Raw genomic sequence first — 18325 nt, forward strand, 5'->3', positions numbered from 1 at the left:
AGAATTCTTAGCACTTTACTGGCCATCTCTATCATTGGAAAGCTCAAAATATATGCAGGATTCTGCTAGCCGAGGGACATTGGCAACAGCGGCAAAAGGATAAAGAGATGGAGCTCGGCAATTTGTTAAAGAAACAAATATCACATGATAGAACTGATCTGAACCAGCCCTTAGGAGTACTCCATAATTGTGTATAAATACTTTAAACACTCCTTAAAGTTTTAAGTGAACAAAAAAAACAAAACAAAAAAAAAAAAAAAGTAAGTATGTGCGTGTGTGATTTTTTTTTAATAATCTCAAGACTTAGCGCTAGTTCACACTGGGAGCGCAAATCACGATTGCAATTTTGCCTTTTTACAGCGATTCCCATTCAATAGAGCGAGAATCACAATGCAATCACCCGAGAAATGCTACATGCGAGTGAGAATTATCACACAGGGAAACAGTCAAGATCCAGAATGTGAACCAGCCCTGACTAAGTGAGCTGACTGATGAATTCAAGTACTTGAGCTCAACTAATGTCCCCCTGGGATACACCAGGGTATGCACTTGTTAGATGCTTGTTCACTTGGGTGTTCAGTAAAGTTCTTATACAGATATTATACTACGCAAGCAAATCTCAACACTGTGAAATCGGAACGCCAGCTCTTGGCTATACATTAGCGGAGCTATTACATTAGGTGCATAATGTATACAATCTCAAGACTATCACTATATTGGCTATGTAAAAGCAAAACTCCTACTCACACCAACTGCTTCTCATACGGGCAGCTGAAGGCGGTGAATTCACTGGGAGCTTCTTATTGCTTGGTACCAGAGGTAGACAGGCGGCTCCCCCATGTAGTCACATCTGAGTGCAGCCATAGCTAAGCGGACCATTTTCTCAGGCATTAAATCATTGGACAGGGCAGTAAAATAATCAGTCCTGTATATATGCCAATATGTTTCTGCATGACTAATATAGCCACTTCACCTGAGCTGTATCCTCATGCAGCATCTGGGGGGCGGGGGTAAAATGCAAGAGTGGAGGGCAGGTCTTGGGGGAACCAGCAATTGCAAGATGAAAAGGAAAGCAATACTCTTGGCAGTCAGTACATGGAGGCAGGGCTGCAATGCTCCGGAGGGAAATTTTGTAAGCCATTCAGCTAGGAATAATCCTCGCCTGCATGAAACAGTTTAGCCAAACACACATACCTCAGGATGCTGGGGCAAAATTATGGTTGGGGGGAGTCTTCGTATGTACACTGCCTTGGGATTCTTATGCATTCCTTTACCTTCTGAGAAATCTTAAGAAATTATTGATTGTCCCACATGTATTGACGCTTTGAGTCCGCCAGGAGAAAAGCGTGATATAAATGTTATTTGTCTTGTCTTGTATACCAGCTGTAACAGGTTCCTGAGAAACAACTGAATGTGAGAAGGACCTCCTCACGTGCTCCGCCCATGTCCCGATCTAGGCACTTGCAAAAAGAATGGAGAAGATCTCAGGTAAATAGCATGGCTACACTCAATACCTAGAAGAGCTTCCATTAGGCTGATTTGTATCTGCACACTACAGGTGTGGTGTGAGCTACATGTTCACAATATAAAACCTTTTGCCAGGTCCATCAGTGATCAAACAAATCAGAACACAAAGAATGAAATCCTGTTGGCTCAATCAACCACCTTTGTTCACAAAGTGGTGCCTGCATATTGCTCTACTGCACATAGACTGGACTAAATTCATAAAAAAAAAAAAAAAATGCTCCACGACATAAAAAAAGATAAAATTTACAACTTTAAGGAAAATCAATGCACATGCTTTGTTTTGTGGGTGAAAATGTGATTATTTTGAAATGACTGTATTTCACACCATTTAGAGCACAAAAACCAGGGATTAAAAAATGGATGAGGCATCTTGTGGTCTTCTCCTGAATTATTATATCCTCCTTGCACCTCTCGTGTCCTCCTCTGTCCCCGCTTGTGTCCTCCTCCCCTTCTGTGCTCCCCCATGCAGGGCCAGTCTTTGAAAGCCTGAGTGCTTCCAAAAAAAATGCTGAAGGCAGCCCAACCCGGAAGAGAGCAGTCCACAACCGAACAGTTGTGGACTGCTAACAGGGGAGCCGGAGACCGGGAAGACTCTATAGGACCCAGAGTCTTCCCCCTCCTTAGGAGAGTATCTTTTATTTTTAATGTTCTCCCCAGAATTTTTTTTCCAGCCGGGTGGGGCGAGATGAAAATGCAGGGCAACTCTGCTTACAGCATAGGACGAGGTGAGCCGATGACAGCCGGGTGGTCACCAAATCTAGCCAGGTGGAGCACCCGGCTAAAAGAGCCTGGGGAGAACACTGATTTTAAAAATCGCTTCAGACTCCCTTAAGCCTCTTAAAGCTGCTTGTTGTCATCAGAGTTCCTCTTCGTACCTTGTGCTGGGTCCTCTTCACTCACCAGTGTCCAAGAAGTTCCCTTGGGCAGCATCAACAGATTCTGACCTGCACAAGTTTTGAAACATACATGCACAGTGAAAGAACGCGTGCATGGACAAGTGCTTCCTTTAGTAGTGCGTGGATGGGGGGGGAGGTATTGAATGGAGGACCAGAGACAGGGAACAGGAGGGACCATGAGACTTCGGGCAGCATCAACAGTCTATGAAAGAGGCAATCTAGCTCACCAAGGGTTTCTTTTACTTTTTGTTTCTCCTTTTCAGGGATACTTTAACACTGCATAGTATGGGGTAGGTCCCTCATATGCCACCAAAAACTCTTTAATCCCAACCATAGAAGTGTCAGGAATGGAAGTGCATGTGCGGCTTCATCCATCCTACTTTGCATGTGCGGACTGTGCACATACATGCCCAGCAAGAAGAAGGTTGTGCTAGACAAGAGAACACCCACGAGAGTTTATCCAACAAACTGTTGTCAGATATGATTAGAGTGCTGACCCAGTTCTGAAATGGATGGCATAAGAAGGATACGGGACTAACAAGAGGCTCTCCTCTACATATGTATCCATTTTTTTAATTTTACTTTAGGTTAAAATGTAATGAGCATTTTACTCTAGATAGAGGACAAATATCCATTTTATTTGCATGTGTAATTAGGCTCACATTTGTATAGAGCTTGTCTCCTATTAGACTCAAAGCGCAGAGCTGCAGCCACTATGGGCGCACTGAAAAGTCCACTCTGCAGTGTTAGGTCGCTTTTCACTGGCCACATTTCTAATCACCACCGTGATAAATCGCCATACCCGTTTTTCACCGGTGTGCTTTGATTTTAGGCCGAATGCAAAGGTGCTGCATTTTAATAACACTTTAATTAGTTTTTAATGGACTAGTGATTGTAAATTACGGTAGCAAACACGCTCAGTGGAAATAGACAAAACCACGTTTGCAATTTTGACCATGATTTTTCAGGGACGAGCCTCCTTAGGGACTCTTGGGCACTAGTATGGTTGAGATGATACAACGGGAAACCTCATAAGGAAGTTATGGCAACACGACTGGTTGCTGGTTTAACAGTTCTCCAATATCAGCACCCTCCAAGGATTTCAGATAGGTTGTAGTAATAACTAATCTCACAATATCCCCTTGTAGGACTATGGAGTGGGTACAATAATCAACCAAATTCTTAGTTTATGAAACCGACAACTCCCGCTCAAGGTACCCAAAAATTGCTCCTACTCTGCAGCCCTGATAGTAACTCCAAGATTTTGAACTCTATGTCAGAAGCGGTGTCCTAAACCAGTGATTAACTTTCCAATCATGCATAATCATGCATTTTGGAATTGTTCGTAATAGTGGTGCATCACACTGAATGGTTAGTCTGATCTCTGAGCATTTGGCATTAGAATTTGAAAACGAGCGTGGGGAAAGTAAAGGCTTGCTGAGTTTAGCTTCACTCCGATAAAACACCAGTTTTATTCTGGTATCTGTGCATTCGGCATTAGAATCAGACAACACGTAGGTGAAGCGTAGACTGCGGTTTAGTTGCACTTTCGGTTAGCAGGCCATAATGAGCATCCAACAGGAAGCCACCAGAGCCACGTCACCCCTGAGCTATACCCCGGGGGATGCGCCCGCACACTACGGCTCTGGTCTCCACACGCTCCCTCTCCTCACATGTCTCTCCCCCCCCCCCCCCCCCCCCGAGATAACTATACACCGGCTCTCCAGCACTCACCGCCTGTAACACGGCGACGCACCACAGCAGCAACCGCTCCGCCACCATCTTCCCTCCCGGCACTACTGACTGCAAGGACCCCAGAGACCGCCTAAATAACTGCCGGAAAAAGCCTCAAGACACATCAAATGATTTCGCCTCCTCTCTTTGTATGAGCCCCCAGCTGATTGTAACGCTAAACCACGACAACCGAATAAATAATAGCCAGAACTCAGATGGAAGGCTATTTTTTAATGTTGCTCGTTGTTCAGCTTCATTTTGCGCGGGCACTTGTTTAGGCAGCCAACTTTGGGCCACGCAAGTGCTCAGACCGCACGTCAGGCCCCACAGCGCAGGAAGACTGCTATCCAATTAGAGCGTGGGAAATATCGGAGTCTGGTTGCCTAGTAACAAGGGAAAGGAGGAAGACGCCAGGCGTCACACGCAGGGGGCGCGGCATTGTGACGTAGAACGCAATGGGCCGGTGCTGGTGCTGCGGCTAGAGCTGGAGGAGCGGCGGAGCAGCAGTGTGTGCACAGTAAGGAACAGATCACGCTGGAGCCGCAGCGTATCGCGGGCTTTTCTTGTTTCTCTCCGGCTCCGCGGGGCGTGTGTGAGTGCTGCGGTCCCCGCCTGTCCTGCGTTATGTCGCCTTAGATCACTTTGATGGGGCTGCTCAGGATTATGATGCCGCCCAAGTTGCAGCTGCTGGCGGTGCTGACCTTCGGGGTCGCGATGCTCTTCCTGGAGAACCAGATCCAGAAGCTGGAGGATTCTCGGGGAAAGCTCGGTAAGCCGCTACCCCGGGGGGAGGGGAGGCAGTGTGGCTGGAGAAGAGGATGAGACGCCTCGTGCAATGAAATTCCCAGACAGGCAGCTCTTTACACTGGCAGCCAGTCATCTGCATGTCTGCTCAGTTACAGGACTGTCTGTGCTCATCTGTCCCCAGCACTGGCCACCTGTCATTTGTTTATTTCCACTCAACCCCACTTGGCTCCTAGAAATGGCCACTGGCCTTTGCTGGCTAATCACACCATGAAATCCTCAGAGCAGATCACAGCAGATTATTGGTTGCCATTCTTGGTTTTTCAGAGATTAATTGATTAGCAGAATCTATAATGAATTGTAATGACAATTTCTATTGTGTATTTGTTTATTGTAAAATGATTGGACTTGATTGGAAAGGCTTGAAGATGGCCAATGTTTCTCAACATTATCTAGCATGTACCCCTTTTATTAATGTCTTATGGTTGGTCAAGTACCACCTACTATGTGTAGGTACACCTTGATGAATATGTATTTGCAACTGTGTATTAATGTTTTTCAAGCATTTCTTGATGCTTTCCATTTATTATGTACTTATTTGGGTTTATTTGTGTATGATTTATCTTTTTTCATTTGTATACTTACCATGATTAACTATGACAAGTCCAAGTACCCCCAGAGATCACCATAAGTACTTTCTGGCTTGCGCATGACCACCCATTGAGAACATAGGATCTAGAAGTACTGGATTGGGACATGTAAACGTTTGTAACCCTTCCCTGGGTGATATCACAATAAAGCCAGAATTGCTGGGACGTTAGAGCATTAGTGCATGTGTTACATTACTTGCATGCACACACCCACAATAAGTTCTTATCATTGAACTGTCATGGTTAGCCATTAGAAATAAGCTTAGGTAGAATTAAATGAAGATTTTTGATCCATGAGAAGTGAAATTAGAGGAAGATGAACCGGAACATTGCACAGAGCTAAGTAGATGCCAGGAGAAAATGATTAACTGACAGTTTGAATTAAGCAAGAAATAAGTGGATCCTTCATTCCTGTAATTTGATTAGTCATGTGCAGCATTTTGGTTGAACTTACACTAAGTTTGATTATTATAAGGTGGACAATAAGCTGTGTTCAAATTTTACTTTGAATCTCTACTAGCCATACATGGGTCATTTATGACGATTGATCACTTCCTGTCGATTGCATTCTACATAGTTGTCCACTTGTCAATTTACTTGATTAGTAGAAATTTTATTAGTCCACCAAGCTTCTAGCATTGCGCCGCTTGCCGCTGCTATTTGGCTCTCAGATCTCCACCAGTTTTCCCTCTGCCCCATTAAACTGCTTGAAACTGATTGACCATGGATGGATTAGGCATGTTATGGGAAGTAGACCCCTAGTAAATTCCATTAAAGATCTTGAAGCGGTCAGATAAATTGATGGCTTGACATGTGCAGTTCTGCTTATGTTGCTGATTTCCCCCTCCCCCTTTTTTGAGATACTGGTATGTTAGCTGAGAATGTCCAGTAGAAGATAATATTCTTTGCTTTTTGCTGATGGGGAACCAGCTGCAGTGTGTACAGTCCTATACTATTCTTAATCCTTTAATACTGTACCTTTATATCCATGTCTCTGAATAATCCCTCTGCAAATATTCCTGAACTGTGAATGAGTCCACTAACTGGGTAAATAGGGAGTTAAAAACACACCTTTCCATGGTCTAACTCAGACTTTAATTGCTGGGTCTTTGTAAGATCACATGATCATGCATCTTATTCCCTGTTTGCAGGGATAATCTTGTGCTATGCTGTATAAGCGTTTGCTACTACGCTGTCTATCACCCCTTGTTTATATTGTATGTATTCCTATTTATTGTCCAGCGCTACGTAATGTTGGCGTTTTATAAATACAACTAGTAGACCTAAGCATGTTTATAAACGTACTCTAGGTCGGTCACCGCCACCACCACTGCATGTCAGCGCGCCCTGTCCTCCTGTCCCAATGGCTGTCCGTGCACATGCACAGTAGCGCAAATGCATGGACACAGGTACAGGTGTATGCAAGGACACTTGGATATTATTGTAGTAGATAAATAATAACAAACACTCGGGCTCTTAGGGTGGTCAGTGAGATGCTAATAATTCTGTTGATGTACATTTTTATTTTTTGTCAGTTCTATGCAGATTTATTCAGCTTGAAATAGCCCAATCAAAGAACACCCAGAATATTGTGCTTTTTATTCGATGATCACTGAATAAAAGGAGTTATTCAGATTGTTAAGCTAGAACACTGACATCTTTGCTGTTCACTTATTCATTCCTGTAGAGATGGATTTTGTAGTGCTTATGAAAAAGTCTTATAACATGCTAATGTACTTATCCCAAGAAGTCAGGTCTAGCAATAGATCAGCTCCTATGAGCTTTGATTTTGTAATCCAAAGTTCTGCGTCCTTATTTGTTAGGGCCCTTTCACACAAGCCACTGACAAGCGGCTAAGTCACAGCTTGTCAGCTGCTCTCCTGCACCGATCGGGCGTTTGTTAGCATGGCCTGGTAGTATGGCCTGGTACAAGCGAAACCCCCCCACCCCCCACGTTGACATTTAAATTGCACTCGAATTGCACTGGTGGGCGGCAAATGGGAGGCTGAATTGCTCGACAAAATCAATTACCGCGGTGTCAGTCTCCCCACCCCCGGGATCCTTGGGATCCAATCTGGACACTCACCACTCCAACTGGTGTGCTCCTCCCTCTGCTGCCGTCATCTCATGGTGCTCATACCCCATGACCTGGCAGTGTGTACATCACCTCCGGGGTCAGAATAGGCACCAGAAGATGACTGCAGAACAGAGGAAGGAGCACACCAGCTGGAGCTGCGAGTGTTAGAGTGCTTTGCTGCAGTAATACTTTGCATTGAGCTGGAGAGGGCAGCATTAGCAGGCGGAACATGTCACAAGCTCTAGGCCCCCAAGCATAGATAGTCCTGTCCTTTTGGAAATGTCAGTCAAGTTCTGCAAGAAATCAGTCACAATTATGATTGGGCAGTATACTGAGGCAACAATCTTTGGCAGATTCAATCACAGTGATCTGCAGAGGAATGTCTCATAGTGTATGGCTTGGGCTAGTGTTTTTGTTTTTTTTATGCAAAACAGTAGGAGTGACATGTTTGTATTTTAAAATGGAGATAAAATCAGTAATTGACATTCATTTTAAGTACACTAATGCATTAATAAATTCAGATTAAATACTGATTTCTTTAGTAAACGTTCTCAGTTTAGCTGCAGCACTTAAGTGGAGTTGCTCAATAGCTAAATTATTACAATTGTCAATTTATCGGTAACCTTTCAGCAATCACCGTTGTGTTCTGATATAACCCTGGCAACATTTCCCTGTCAAAATCTAATCTAGGTTTGCTGTATTATTTGTGTTCACCAGTGTTGTTCAGCTCTACTAATGAAATGCTTTATTGTGTTCTGCGAAAGTAGGAAGACTGATTGGCTGTTTCACCAACTGTGCAACAGACATCCTAGAAAGTAGAAATATTGGCAGCTGTGCTGTCCAAGCTGTCTGATAAGCTTGCCATAGACAGATTTTAATTCAATCTGATGGGAAGTCTGAAGCAGTCTGGTTATTATTCAGCCTATTAGAAGTTCTAATAGATTCTCTGAAAATTTGCCAGCATATGAGACTGCCTCAAGAATCAGTTTTCTCACAAAGTCACACTGAACTTCTGGATGTGCGATTCCTTCAGACTTACTGATCCAATCATTCTGTGGTTACTTGACTGATCACATCTATCGTTGTATGACAAGCTTTCCTTGAAGGAATCACTGGGTTTTATTGTTGACTGCAACATGAAATCCTTTTTCTTTTGATCGCAAGATTATTTTGTAAATAAATATTGATACTAAAATCTATATCTGTACATTTGTTTTTGCCATATTAAAAAAGGTATAATGGATTATCAGAATTTTGTCATTGTCCATGATGGAGCTATATGTGATATGCTAGTTTATGCCGATCTGATGACTAAGGGCCCTTTCGCACTGTGTAAGTTGCATTGTGATCAAATCGCAACGTAACAAAGCCAAAAAGTTGTACGGCATAGCAGTGTTGCAGTGTGATCGTACAATGATAGTATGCCTCACTGCCACTGTAAACGCGTGTCACTCTGTTGACGCACCGCATGCTGTAAGTTATTGTATCTCTACCCACTGCGCCACACAAGATGTGAAAGCCCCATAGGAATATGCAATATTGTCCGTTGCAACGCAAAGGATTTAGGCTCAGTTCACATAGGCGTCCTGCAACGTCTTGCTAAAATGCAAGCATGCAGAAAAGCGTTTTGACAGTTTTCGATGGTGATGATCAGCTTTTTTCACCCCTACAGGGGTACACAGAGGCCCAGAGATAATTGACCTTGGAAGCAACCTTATTCTTCCAGGTTTGACTCAAACAGGAAAGAGGGGAATAAAAAAGTGGCATTTGCACAAACTGCAGGAAACTATGACCTGTGGTAAATGACGTACAAGCGTTTGTGTGAACTGGTTGTAAAGGTTCAGGCAGCGCTCACACCGCATGTATTTTTGTATGCATTTTTCAGACGCTACGTGAGTTTGTATGCAGAAAACCATTGGGGTTTTTCTACAGCAAAAATGGAGAAAATGTCTGAACAATGCAAAGGTTTCAGTTTTTTTTCCCCCATATGCATAGTAGCAAAAAAGTTTCTGTACTGTTAGCCAAACAGATTATGTAAGTAGAAACGTTATGTAAACATAATACCTTTTAATGGCTAACTGGTAGAGTTAACCTCCTTGGCGGTATGGACGAGTATACACGTCCATTACCGCCGGAGGTCGCCGCTCAGGCCCTGCTGGGCCGATTTGCGCCAAATAAAAAGCAGCACACGCAGCCGGAACTTTGCCAGCCGCGTGTGCTGCCTGATCGCCGGCGAAAGAGGGTCCCCCCAGCCGCCCGAGCCCTGCGCAGCCGGAACAAATAGTTTCCTGATCGGCTATGGCGACGAGGGAAGCAAAACAAGGAAGGCCGCTCATTGCGGCCTTCCTTGTTTATTCTGGGCGCCGGAGGCGATCGGAAGAACGCCTCCGGAGCGCCATCTAGTGGGCTTTCATGCAGCCAACTTTCAGTTGGCTGCATGAAATAGTTTTTTTTTATAAAAAAAAAACCCTCCCGCAGCCTCCCTGGCGATTTTAATAAAACGCCAGGGAGGTTTTAAATTATGCAAGCTTTCTGGGATCTAGTCCCCTTCTTCAGGCAGATTTCCAGATGTTAGCTGAATTGAAACACTGATGCAGGTAAATGTAAACACAAAGATGACAGTTGTGCTTGTTACTGTTTAGCCGTAAGGTGTCAGGTGATCAGCAGACTGGAGACAGTGAGTTCATGCAAGCATACATGAAATTCAGCAGGTTTATGAAGATCATGAAGCCAAGTCCAATTACGTTTAATAAGGTGTCAGGAATCCTGTTCTACAATAGAACCCCTCCGCTAATGTCCCATATTTCCCATATGCAGAAATTTGCATTAGGTATGAACTATCCCATTGATTTACCAGTGTATATAGACTAATACAAATTGCCAATGGAGAAAAAATGCACGTGGATCGATCAAATGTGACCTCTGTCACAAGGTTCTATAGCTGTGTTGGTAACTATACACCTGTGTTGAGTATATCCAGTGAGCAAAATATTTTGTAAATTACAGTAACATGGAAAAAGTACAGTACAAATTTCCAACAATATTTTTTGTAAAAGATTGGGCACTTGTCACTGTTCATTTAATCATGTTGTGAACAATATTACTAATGCAAGTCCTAAAGTATAGATCCAGTCACAGAAGATAAGCTTTCAGTATGGCCAGTCAGTAATCAGATCATCAATTATGAAATGTAAATGTTAGATTTTGCAATTCTTTAAACAGAACCCGAGGTGGGTTTGAAGAATATTATCTGCATACAGAGGCTGGATCTGCCTATACAGCCCAGCCTCTGTTGCTATTCCAAACCCCCCTAAGGTCCCCCTGCACTCTGCAATCCCTCATAAATCACAGCCACGCTGCTGACAAACAGCTTGTCAGAGCTGGCTGTGTTTATCTCTATAGTGTCAGTCTGCTGCTCTCCCTGCCTCCTGCAGAACTCCAGTCCCCACCTGCATCCCTTCCCTCCCTGCTGATTGGAGGGAAGGGAAGTGGGCAGGGACCAGAGCTATGCAGGAGGCGGGGGGAGCAGCTGAGACTGACACTACAGATGTAAACACAGCCTCACAGCATGGCTGTGATTTATGAGGGATTGCAGAGTGCAGGGGGACCTTAGTGGGGTTTGGGATAGCAACAGAGGCTGGGCTGTATAGGCAGATCCAGCCTCTGTATGCAGATAACATTCTTTAAACACACCTCGGGTTCTCTTTAAAAACTGCTCTACATGAGCCCTGAGTTGTGGTCTCTGATCCTCCTTACTGCTTGGAACAACTTTTTTTTTTTTTTGAACTTGCTAACAAATACAAGTCAATGGTCCCCAGCAGGCCTGGATTTACATCACAGGAGCCTATAGGCACAGATGTCTTGGCACCCTAGATTTCACCCTCCATAAACCTACAAACCCCCGCCAAACCGCACCGCAAGTGTGCTGGCTGATCCAGCTGTCACTCCTTCCTTATGTCCTTTGACCGGCATAGGTAGCTACAGGTGCCATTTAGTATTAGGTACCCAGAGGTACCCTCGATATTTAGTAGCTAGAGGTGACCCACAGTACTGGGTTACTAGCGGTGCCCTCTACTTAAAGGTAGATTTTGGCAGTGGAATGCAGAGAGCCGGGTGAGTAACCTCTCATGTTCATTCCACTTGGGACTCTGCATAGGGAAGAGAGGGAGGCACTCTGGGAGGAGAGTGAGCCGTCCTTCCATCATCAGGTGCCTTTAGGCATGTGCCTACAGTGCCATATGGTAAATCCGGCCTTGCTCCCCAGTGTTCCCATATGCAACTCTGCCAATTTTTTTTTTCTGCCCCTGAAGAAAAGCAATGATTTTTCGATGAGAGAATGAGCAGGTTAAAGAAATACATTATAGGCTCTCACTGTATGCTATTTATATGTAACCTCTTGTGAAGATTGCTTGCTCCATTCCTAATCCACCCAGCAACACCCACACAGGTGGCTCAGTGTTGCTAACTCATCCCTAGACACACATAATCAAACAGGTCTTGTGGCTGCAGTTAGATGCAGATTATGCACTGATTGTGTATACTCTGGTTAGCAAAAAATACATTTAGCAAAAATGCAATTTTTTTTAAGGGGCTAGGGAAGCAGATCCAAACACTTTAAATCCGTTTTACTAGAAAAAAATACAAAAAAATTTGCTTCATTGCTCCTATGCCCAAGACAACCACTTGCTGCTATTTATGAAAAAAATCGTTTTATTCTCCTCACCTGGTTTTCATGTAACAGCTGTTGGGACTGTTCCTTCTCCAGCTCTCCCTTCTGGAGTCAGGGAACTTTACTTTAGGCCAGTGACAAAGAACCCTGTAGTTGCCCAGACTGCCACTTGTCATTCCAAAGAACAAAGCCCATAGTGAAGGCTTGCCAAGTAGAGGAACACCTGGTGCAGTACTGGAAGACAAGAAATAAAATTTCTTACTGCTGGTTCTTTTTTCTTTTTTCTTTTTTTTTTCCTTCTTAAATGGATTTTTCTTTTAAAATAATACCAGTTAACTGACTCTCCTGCTGATCCTGTGTCTCTAATACTTTTAGCCACAGCCCCTCAAAAAGCATGCAGATCAGGTGCTCTGACTGAAGTCAGACTGGATTAGCTGCATGCTTGTTTCAGGTGTGTGATTCAGCCGCTACTGCAGCCAAAGAGACCAGCAGGGCTGCCAGGCAACTGGTATTGTTTAAAAAGAATCATCCATATCCCTCACAGTTAAGGTTCCCTTTAAATATCTTAAAGCATTTCCAAGATGAAAAACTAACTATAATAAGTAACTTCTCTGTATATTTTACCAAAAGTTTAGATAATTTACACAGCAAATCTAGCTGCAAACAGCTTCAACCGTATATGATTATTTCTTCCTGTGATACAATGAGAGCAGCCACATTTTTCTTGTAATCAATACACAGGTAAGCTGCTCTGCATCTCCACCCATTAGCCTGTTAAAACTCCACTCCACTCTCCTCCGCTCTCCACCATTTTGCCTCTGAAATCTCTGGACGGTAACGCCTCCACCTCCTCCTACTGGAAAAGCCGCCTCCTCCTTCCCAGACTGAGCTCCCATGAGCACTTGCTACATGGGACTCAGAATTCCTAGGAACTGGAGGAGCTGCGGGAGAGGCTTGTTTAGTTTACAGTGAATAATGGTATTAAAACAAAGTATTTAGCTTGAGGAATACTATATAAAGTATTTGGAAGGGGCTCAATTCTGCAATGAGTAAAAGTTTATCTCTGATCCACTTGGTAACTAGTAGTATGGGGTTCTGATGGTAGAGAAGGGGACTCTCATTGTTGTGACAAGATTTTCTGTGTAAAGAAGGAACATTCCATGAACAGATTAGTGCTGCAGACCATAATTTTGTAATCAAATGATAAAAATGATCTTCCTATTTGGAGAGAAAACTATTAGTACTCTGTCCCGCAGAAAAATGATCTTTATAGAGTAGGAAAGTTTAGAGTGAGTAGTACTGGTAAGCAGTCCATACAGCAATTTATTGAATCTATTATATCAATGACAATGTCCGTGTCGCTTGGGAGTGCTAAGTGCAGTGATAACATACACAGTTCAGTCCCATAGCCATCAGTCAGGTTTAGTTTACACGTTTACCATTATCTGGTCAATGAAAGCTGCATTCTGATTGATTTCTATGCTTTTTGCCTTGTGGAATAAACTAATGTCTGTAGATTGATGAATTTCTCATTTACTGCATATATCACTAGAGGTCAATTTATACATGAAACCTTGCTATAATCCCATTCTATATTCCAATAATGAAATGGCTAACATTTTCACTTGGTTGATGACAGTTATTGCACACAGTGTTGACTACATTGTGTTGGTTGTGCATTGCAGTGCAAGGCCTGCTCACCTGCACTATGTCCACCATGAAGCAATTTCACCTCTTCACAGGAATATTGGGTGCTGAAGCCTGTGGAAGTCACTTACTTACCAATACACCAAGGTTTTAAAAATAAGTCAGGAGATGAAAAGAAAAAAACAACTTATGGCTTTATTCAAAAATGGCACATGTATACATGAGGGAAACCCAGATAAGCCTAGCAAAAGGGTCAAGGCAGTTTAAGGTTTCTGCTTCAACTTCCGCTGTGCACCAGTTCTTATACCCCAAATTACGTGGTCATGATGTAATTTACTTGTCCAATAATAATATATGTCTCTGAGGGTCTTTTCTTTCACTCCAAGAGGGCGGAGAATTCTCACAGCCTTGCACCTGGTCTTGACTACAGCACACAATCTCTCCGGCATCCTGCTCCCATAGTTACTTTCAAGGCCTTTACTTGTGTGACTTGAATCATCCCCCGATGGGAGGTTGCAGTACCAGGCACGCCATATCTGTTTAGAAACTCCTGAGAAGACAAACTCACACAGTGCCAGGTCTTAGCTAAAGCATGTCTGCAAAGAAAGAATCTGAGACTAACTTTAAAGGGTAACTCTATTCATCTGAATCATCTGTGTTACATTAGCCTTATTAAACATTGGTCTCACCTTATATCTATTAAGTGCATATATATATGAAACTTGGATGAACATACAGCTATGACATTAACAAGCCCCAGATGGTTGGCCACCATCAAGTGTACAATACAAATACAGAGAGTGGATGAATAAACGTCTGAATTGTTACCTGGTGTGCTGGCCATTCTCTGTATTTGTATTGTATACTGGATGGCAGCCAACCATCTGTGGCTTCAGAAACCAATATTGCTGGAAAGAGGTATGCCTACACCAGTGGGATCTCAGTAGAGTTTACGCCAACCTGTGTACCTAGCTTTGGAGTACAGTTTTTTTTTTTTCTCATCAAAAGTGCAGTTTGACTTAAAAGAGGAATTGCAGTGAAAATAACATAATGAAAAAGTGCTTAAGTTGTACAATAATTTATAAACGATTTAGCCAGTTTGACCATTGTAAGATCTTTCCTCTACCTGATTTACATTCTGAAATGCATCACATGGTGACATCTTTACTGCTGGCATGTCTGTGGAAGGAGATGACTTTTTTTGGCAGTTGGAAAAAGCAGTTATTTCCCACAATGCAACAAGGCTCCCGCAGTGTGATGTCAGTACCTAGGTGCTGACATCACGCAGTGGGAGGGGTTTCAAAATATCAGCCATACAGAGCTCCCTAATGATCCATTTGAAAATGGTTATCAGCTCATGATTGGGATGAAGTTCAATCTTTGGTTACAGTTACTCTGTAAAGCTCCTGCACAGTATTTTTTTAAATTTTATTTCTGGTAGTCAATACATTTTTGACGCGGTTCCAGTTTTGAACATTCTTGCTATACCATATTCATATCATTGATAAACATACTGGTTTGTGTGATAGCTGGAACTCTTGAGAGAACGCTACAATTTAATTACCTTTCTGACCTGAGGTTGGAGATTCACCATGGAAACCTTGTGGTGGTTGTAGCTAGATGGGCATTGTTATAATTTAAGTAGGCCTCAGTTATTTGGACTGAGTTAGTCAAAAAGGCTTGGGGAGCAGACCTGCCCTTTAAGGGGATTTTCTCTTAGAGAGAAAATCTGCAGTTCTGTCAGCAGAACCAGAACATACCAAGAAGCTGTTCTATGGACAAGGCCACAGGTCTCCCTGACCTGGGCATGTACCGCCACTAGAACAATAAACATCAGCCATATTTACTAAATACCGAATTCCTTGTGTGTATGTCAAAAGCCTCATTAAATATTAATTGAGTAGGTGGGTATTATGACCCCACGAGGGGGCTCCACCAATAGTCTGATCTAGGGGATGGCGAAGATGATGTCATATTTAACTCTTTCCTAGTCGGTATTAAACCCAGAGTGAGCGATGGGAGCTCACTCTTCTTCTTACTTTCACACTAGCTCTCAATGCTGACTGGAACTTCTAAGTATTTTCATTCTATATGTAATCTGATATAATGTATGCTGTACATAGGTAGTATAGTGTAACGTAGTTTAGAAAGAAGGTACCTGATTGACTTCAGCAGGAAGTTTAATCAAGAAGCTTGTAACGCAACATGAAGATTGGCGTGGCTAGGATATGATTGACTGTATCTATCTGTATTTCCGTTTCCTGAATAAATAATGTGAATATTGAAGAAGCCTGAGAAAATGTCTATCTTCTGCTTGCTGTGTTGAGAGTCCAGTTATCTCACAGTCCGTGAGACGCAACTATAAGAAGTTGCTGGTGCCGGAAAAAGGTGATTAGAACAGTTTATAACAGGCATGACCCATTGGCTTTTGAGATGAACAGTGAAGGTATCTGCTAATATGAAATGACAACTGCGCAACAACCTTGGCCTCAATTCACTAAGCTTATCTCCTGTCTTTAATAACGTTTCTATAGTTATCACCATGGTGACGAGGCATGTAGTATTCAGGAAACATTTTACCTCAGGCAAACCTAAAGAGACACTGAAGCGGAAAAAAAATATGATATAATGAATTGGTTGTGTACTATGAATAATTACTAGAAGATTAGCAGCAAAGAAAATATTCTCATACTTTTTATTTTCAGGTATATAGTGTTTTTTCTAACATTGCATCATTCTCTAATATGTGCAGATTACACAACACTAGCTTTCAAAATGAGTCTTTCAGATCAGTCTGTGAAGTAATGACTTCTCCTCTAGCAGATAAAAAGAAAACAGTTCACTTACAGTTGAGATAATAAAAGTCAGATAACAGCCCTCTCCACGACTAACTTAGTCGTAGAGATTAATGGCTTTTTTGCATAGAGATAACAACTGGAGTTTCTTAGCTCTTCCTGTACTGGAAACAAATAGACTGATGTATCTGATCTTAATGTTTTATTTCTTAGCTGTACTACACATACAAATCATAATATCATCATTTTTTTTTCGCTTCAGTGTCTCTTTAATTGTGTTCCTTTCCTATTGTTTATAGGTCATTCCTCAAGCCAAATACTTTTTTTGTTTTTGTTTTAATACTCTAATTCCCTATAAACTAAAAAAAACCACGCCCACAGGTTTTCAGAGAGCCAAGGCAGTAGCAAGGGCTCATGGGAGCTCAGTCTGGGCAGGAGGGGAAGGTGTTACTAGCCATTGATTTCAGAGGCAGAGGGGAGGAGGAGGGAGGAGGAGAGGGGATTAGGCTGATGCCCCTGTGTAATCTTTACAAACAACATGGCTGCTGTCGTATCACAGGAATAAATAATTATATTCTATTAAAACTGTTTGCAGCTAGATTTGCTGTGTAAGCCATCTAAACTTTAGATAAGATATATAGACAAGTTACTTGTTATAGTTAGTTTTTCATCTCGGATCCGCTTTAAAGACAGACTATTAATTAACTGCATGTGAAACTAACTACAGAGGAAGTAACTTAACTACAGAGGAGGTAACTTAAGTAATGAAGAGATAAGATAACTCTCTCACTGTGTGGTGGCAGGTTTTCTCTTGCCTTATTATCTCCAGCAGGATCTTAGTGAATTGAGGCCCTTGCCTGTAATAGGCAAATATAACAGTTGCTATAAACATTATGCAATGACCTAAATATATAGCACATTTTTTACTTGTTTTTTAATGGTTGAAGTTGTTAAAGTGATAACATGCATATTTATAAACATGATTTAAAATAGCCGTCTGTAGGGAGAGCTGAACGATTCCCAACTTATTAAAAAAATTTCATTTTGTTTACGCGTACTTTAAAATGTAAAAAGGTTATGTTTTAGTGTAACCTTTGCTCATTAATTGGATGGAGAAAGTTTTAAAATGTTGTTTTACAATTGCCTATGTTCATTAGCCGTTCATAACTATAAAACAGATCTGTCTTAGTAATGAAGAAATGTGTCATCGCCTTGCTTTTCTTATGAGTCAACAAAAAAAAAAAAATTATATACTTTCTCTCATTATCATTTTGCTGTTAATGTCTAAATGGCTTGAAGGCATTTGGAGATGTGCACAAGCCAACTTATATACCCTCAGGAAGCAGATGGGGTACTTTTTTGTTTAATGCCAAATATCAAGTTTTGTGTGTGTGTGTATATACATACTGTATATACACACACACACACACACACACACGCACACACGCACGCACGCACACACACACACACACACACACACACACACTCTCACACACACACTCTCACACACACACTCTCACACACACACTCTCACACACACACACACACACACACTTGATGAGTTTCAAGAGGTAGTCACCTGAAAT

The 18325-nt window shown here is 42.3% G+C and overlaps 2 protein-coding genes across 2 annotated transcripts in view; one reads left to right on the forward strand and one right to left on the reverse strand.

Moving 5' to 3' along the window:
* Positions 1–4258, reverse strand: part of SELENOF (selenoprotein F) — a 45289-nt gene extending 41031 nt beyond the window's left edge. The window contains exon 1 of the mRNA XM_068239853.1: positions 4158–4258. Within this exon, the coding sequence (XP_068095954.1) occupies positions 4158–4205 (48 nt within the window). The 5' untranslated portion in view covers positions 4206–4258. The remainder of the gene's footprint in view (positions 1–4157) is intronic.
* A 322-nt stretch (positions 4259–4580) lies between these two features.
* The window catches only part of HS2ST1 (heparan sulfate 2-O-sulfotransferase 1), a 247338-nt gene continuing 233593 nt past the window's right edge, over positions 4581–18325 (forward strand). The window contains exon 1 of the mRNA XM_068239852.1: positions 4581–4926. Within this exon, the coding sequence (XP_068095953.1) occupies positions 4803–4926 (124 nt within the window). The 5' untranslated portion in view covers positions 4581–4802. The remainder of the gene's footprint in view (positions 4927–18325) is intronic.

The sequence above is a fragment of the Hyperolius riggenbachi genome, chromosome 6 (assembly GCF_040937935.1).
Source record: "Hyperolius riggenbachi isolate aHypRig1 chromosome 6, aHypRig1.pri, whole genome shotgun sequence".
Lineage (NCBI taxonomy): Eukaryota > Metazoa > Chordata > Amphibia > Anura > Hyperoliidae > Hyperolius > Hyperolius riggenbachi.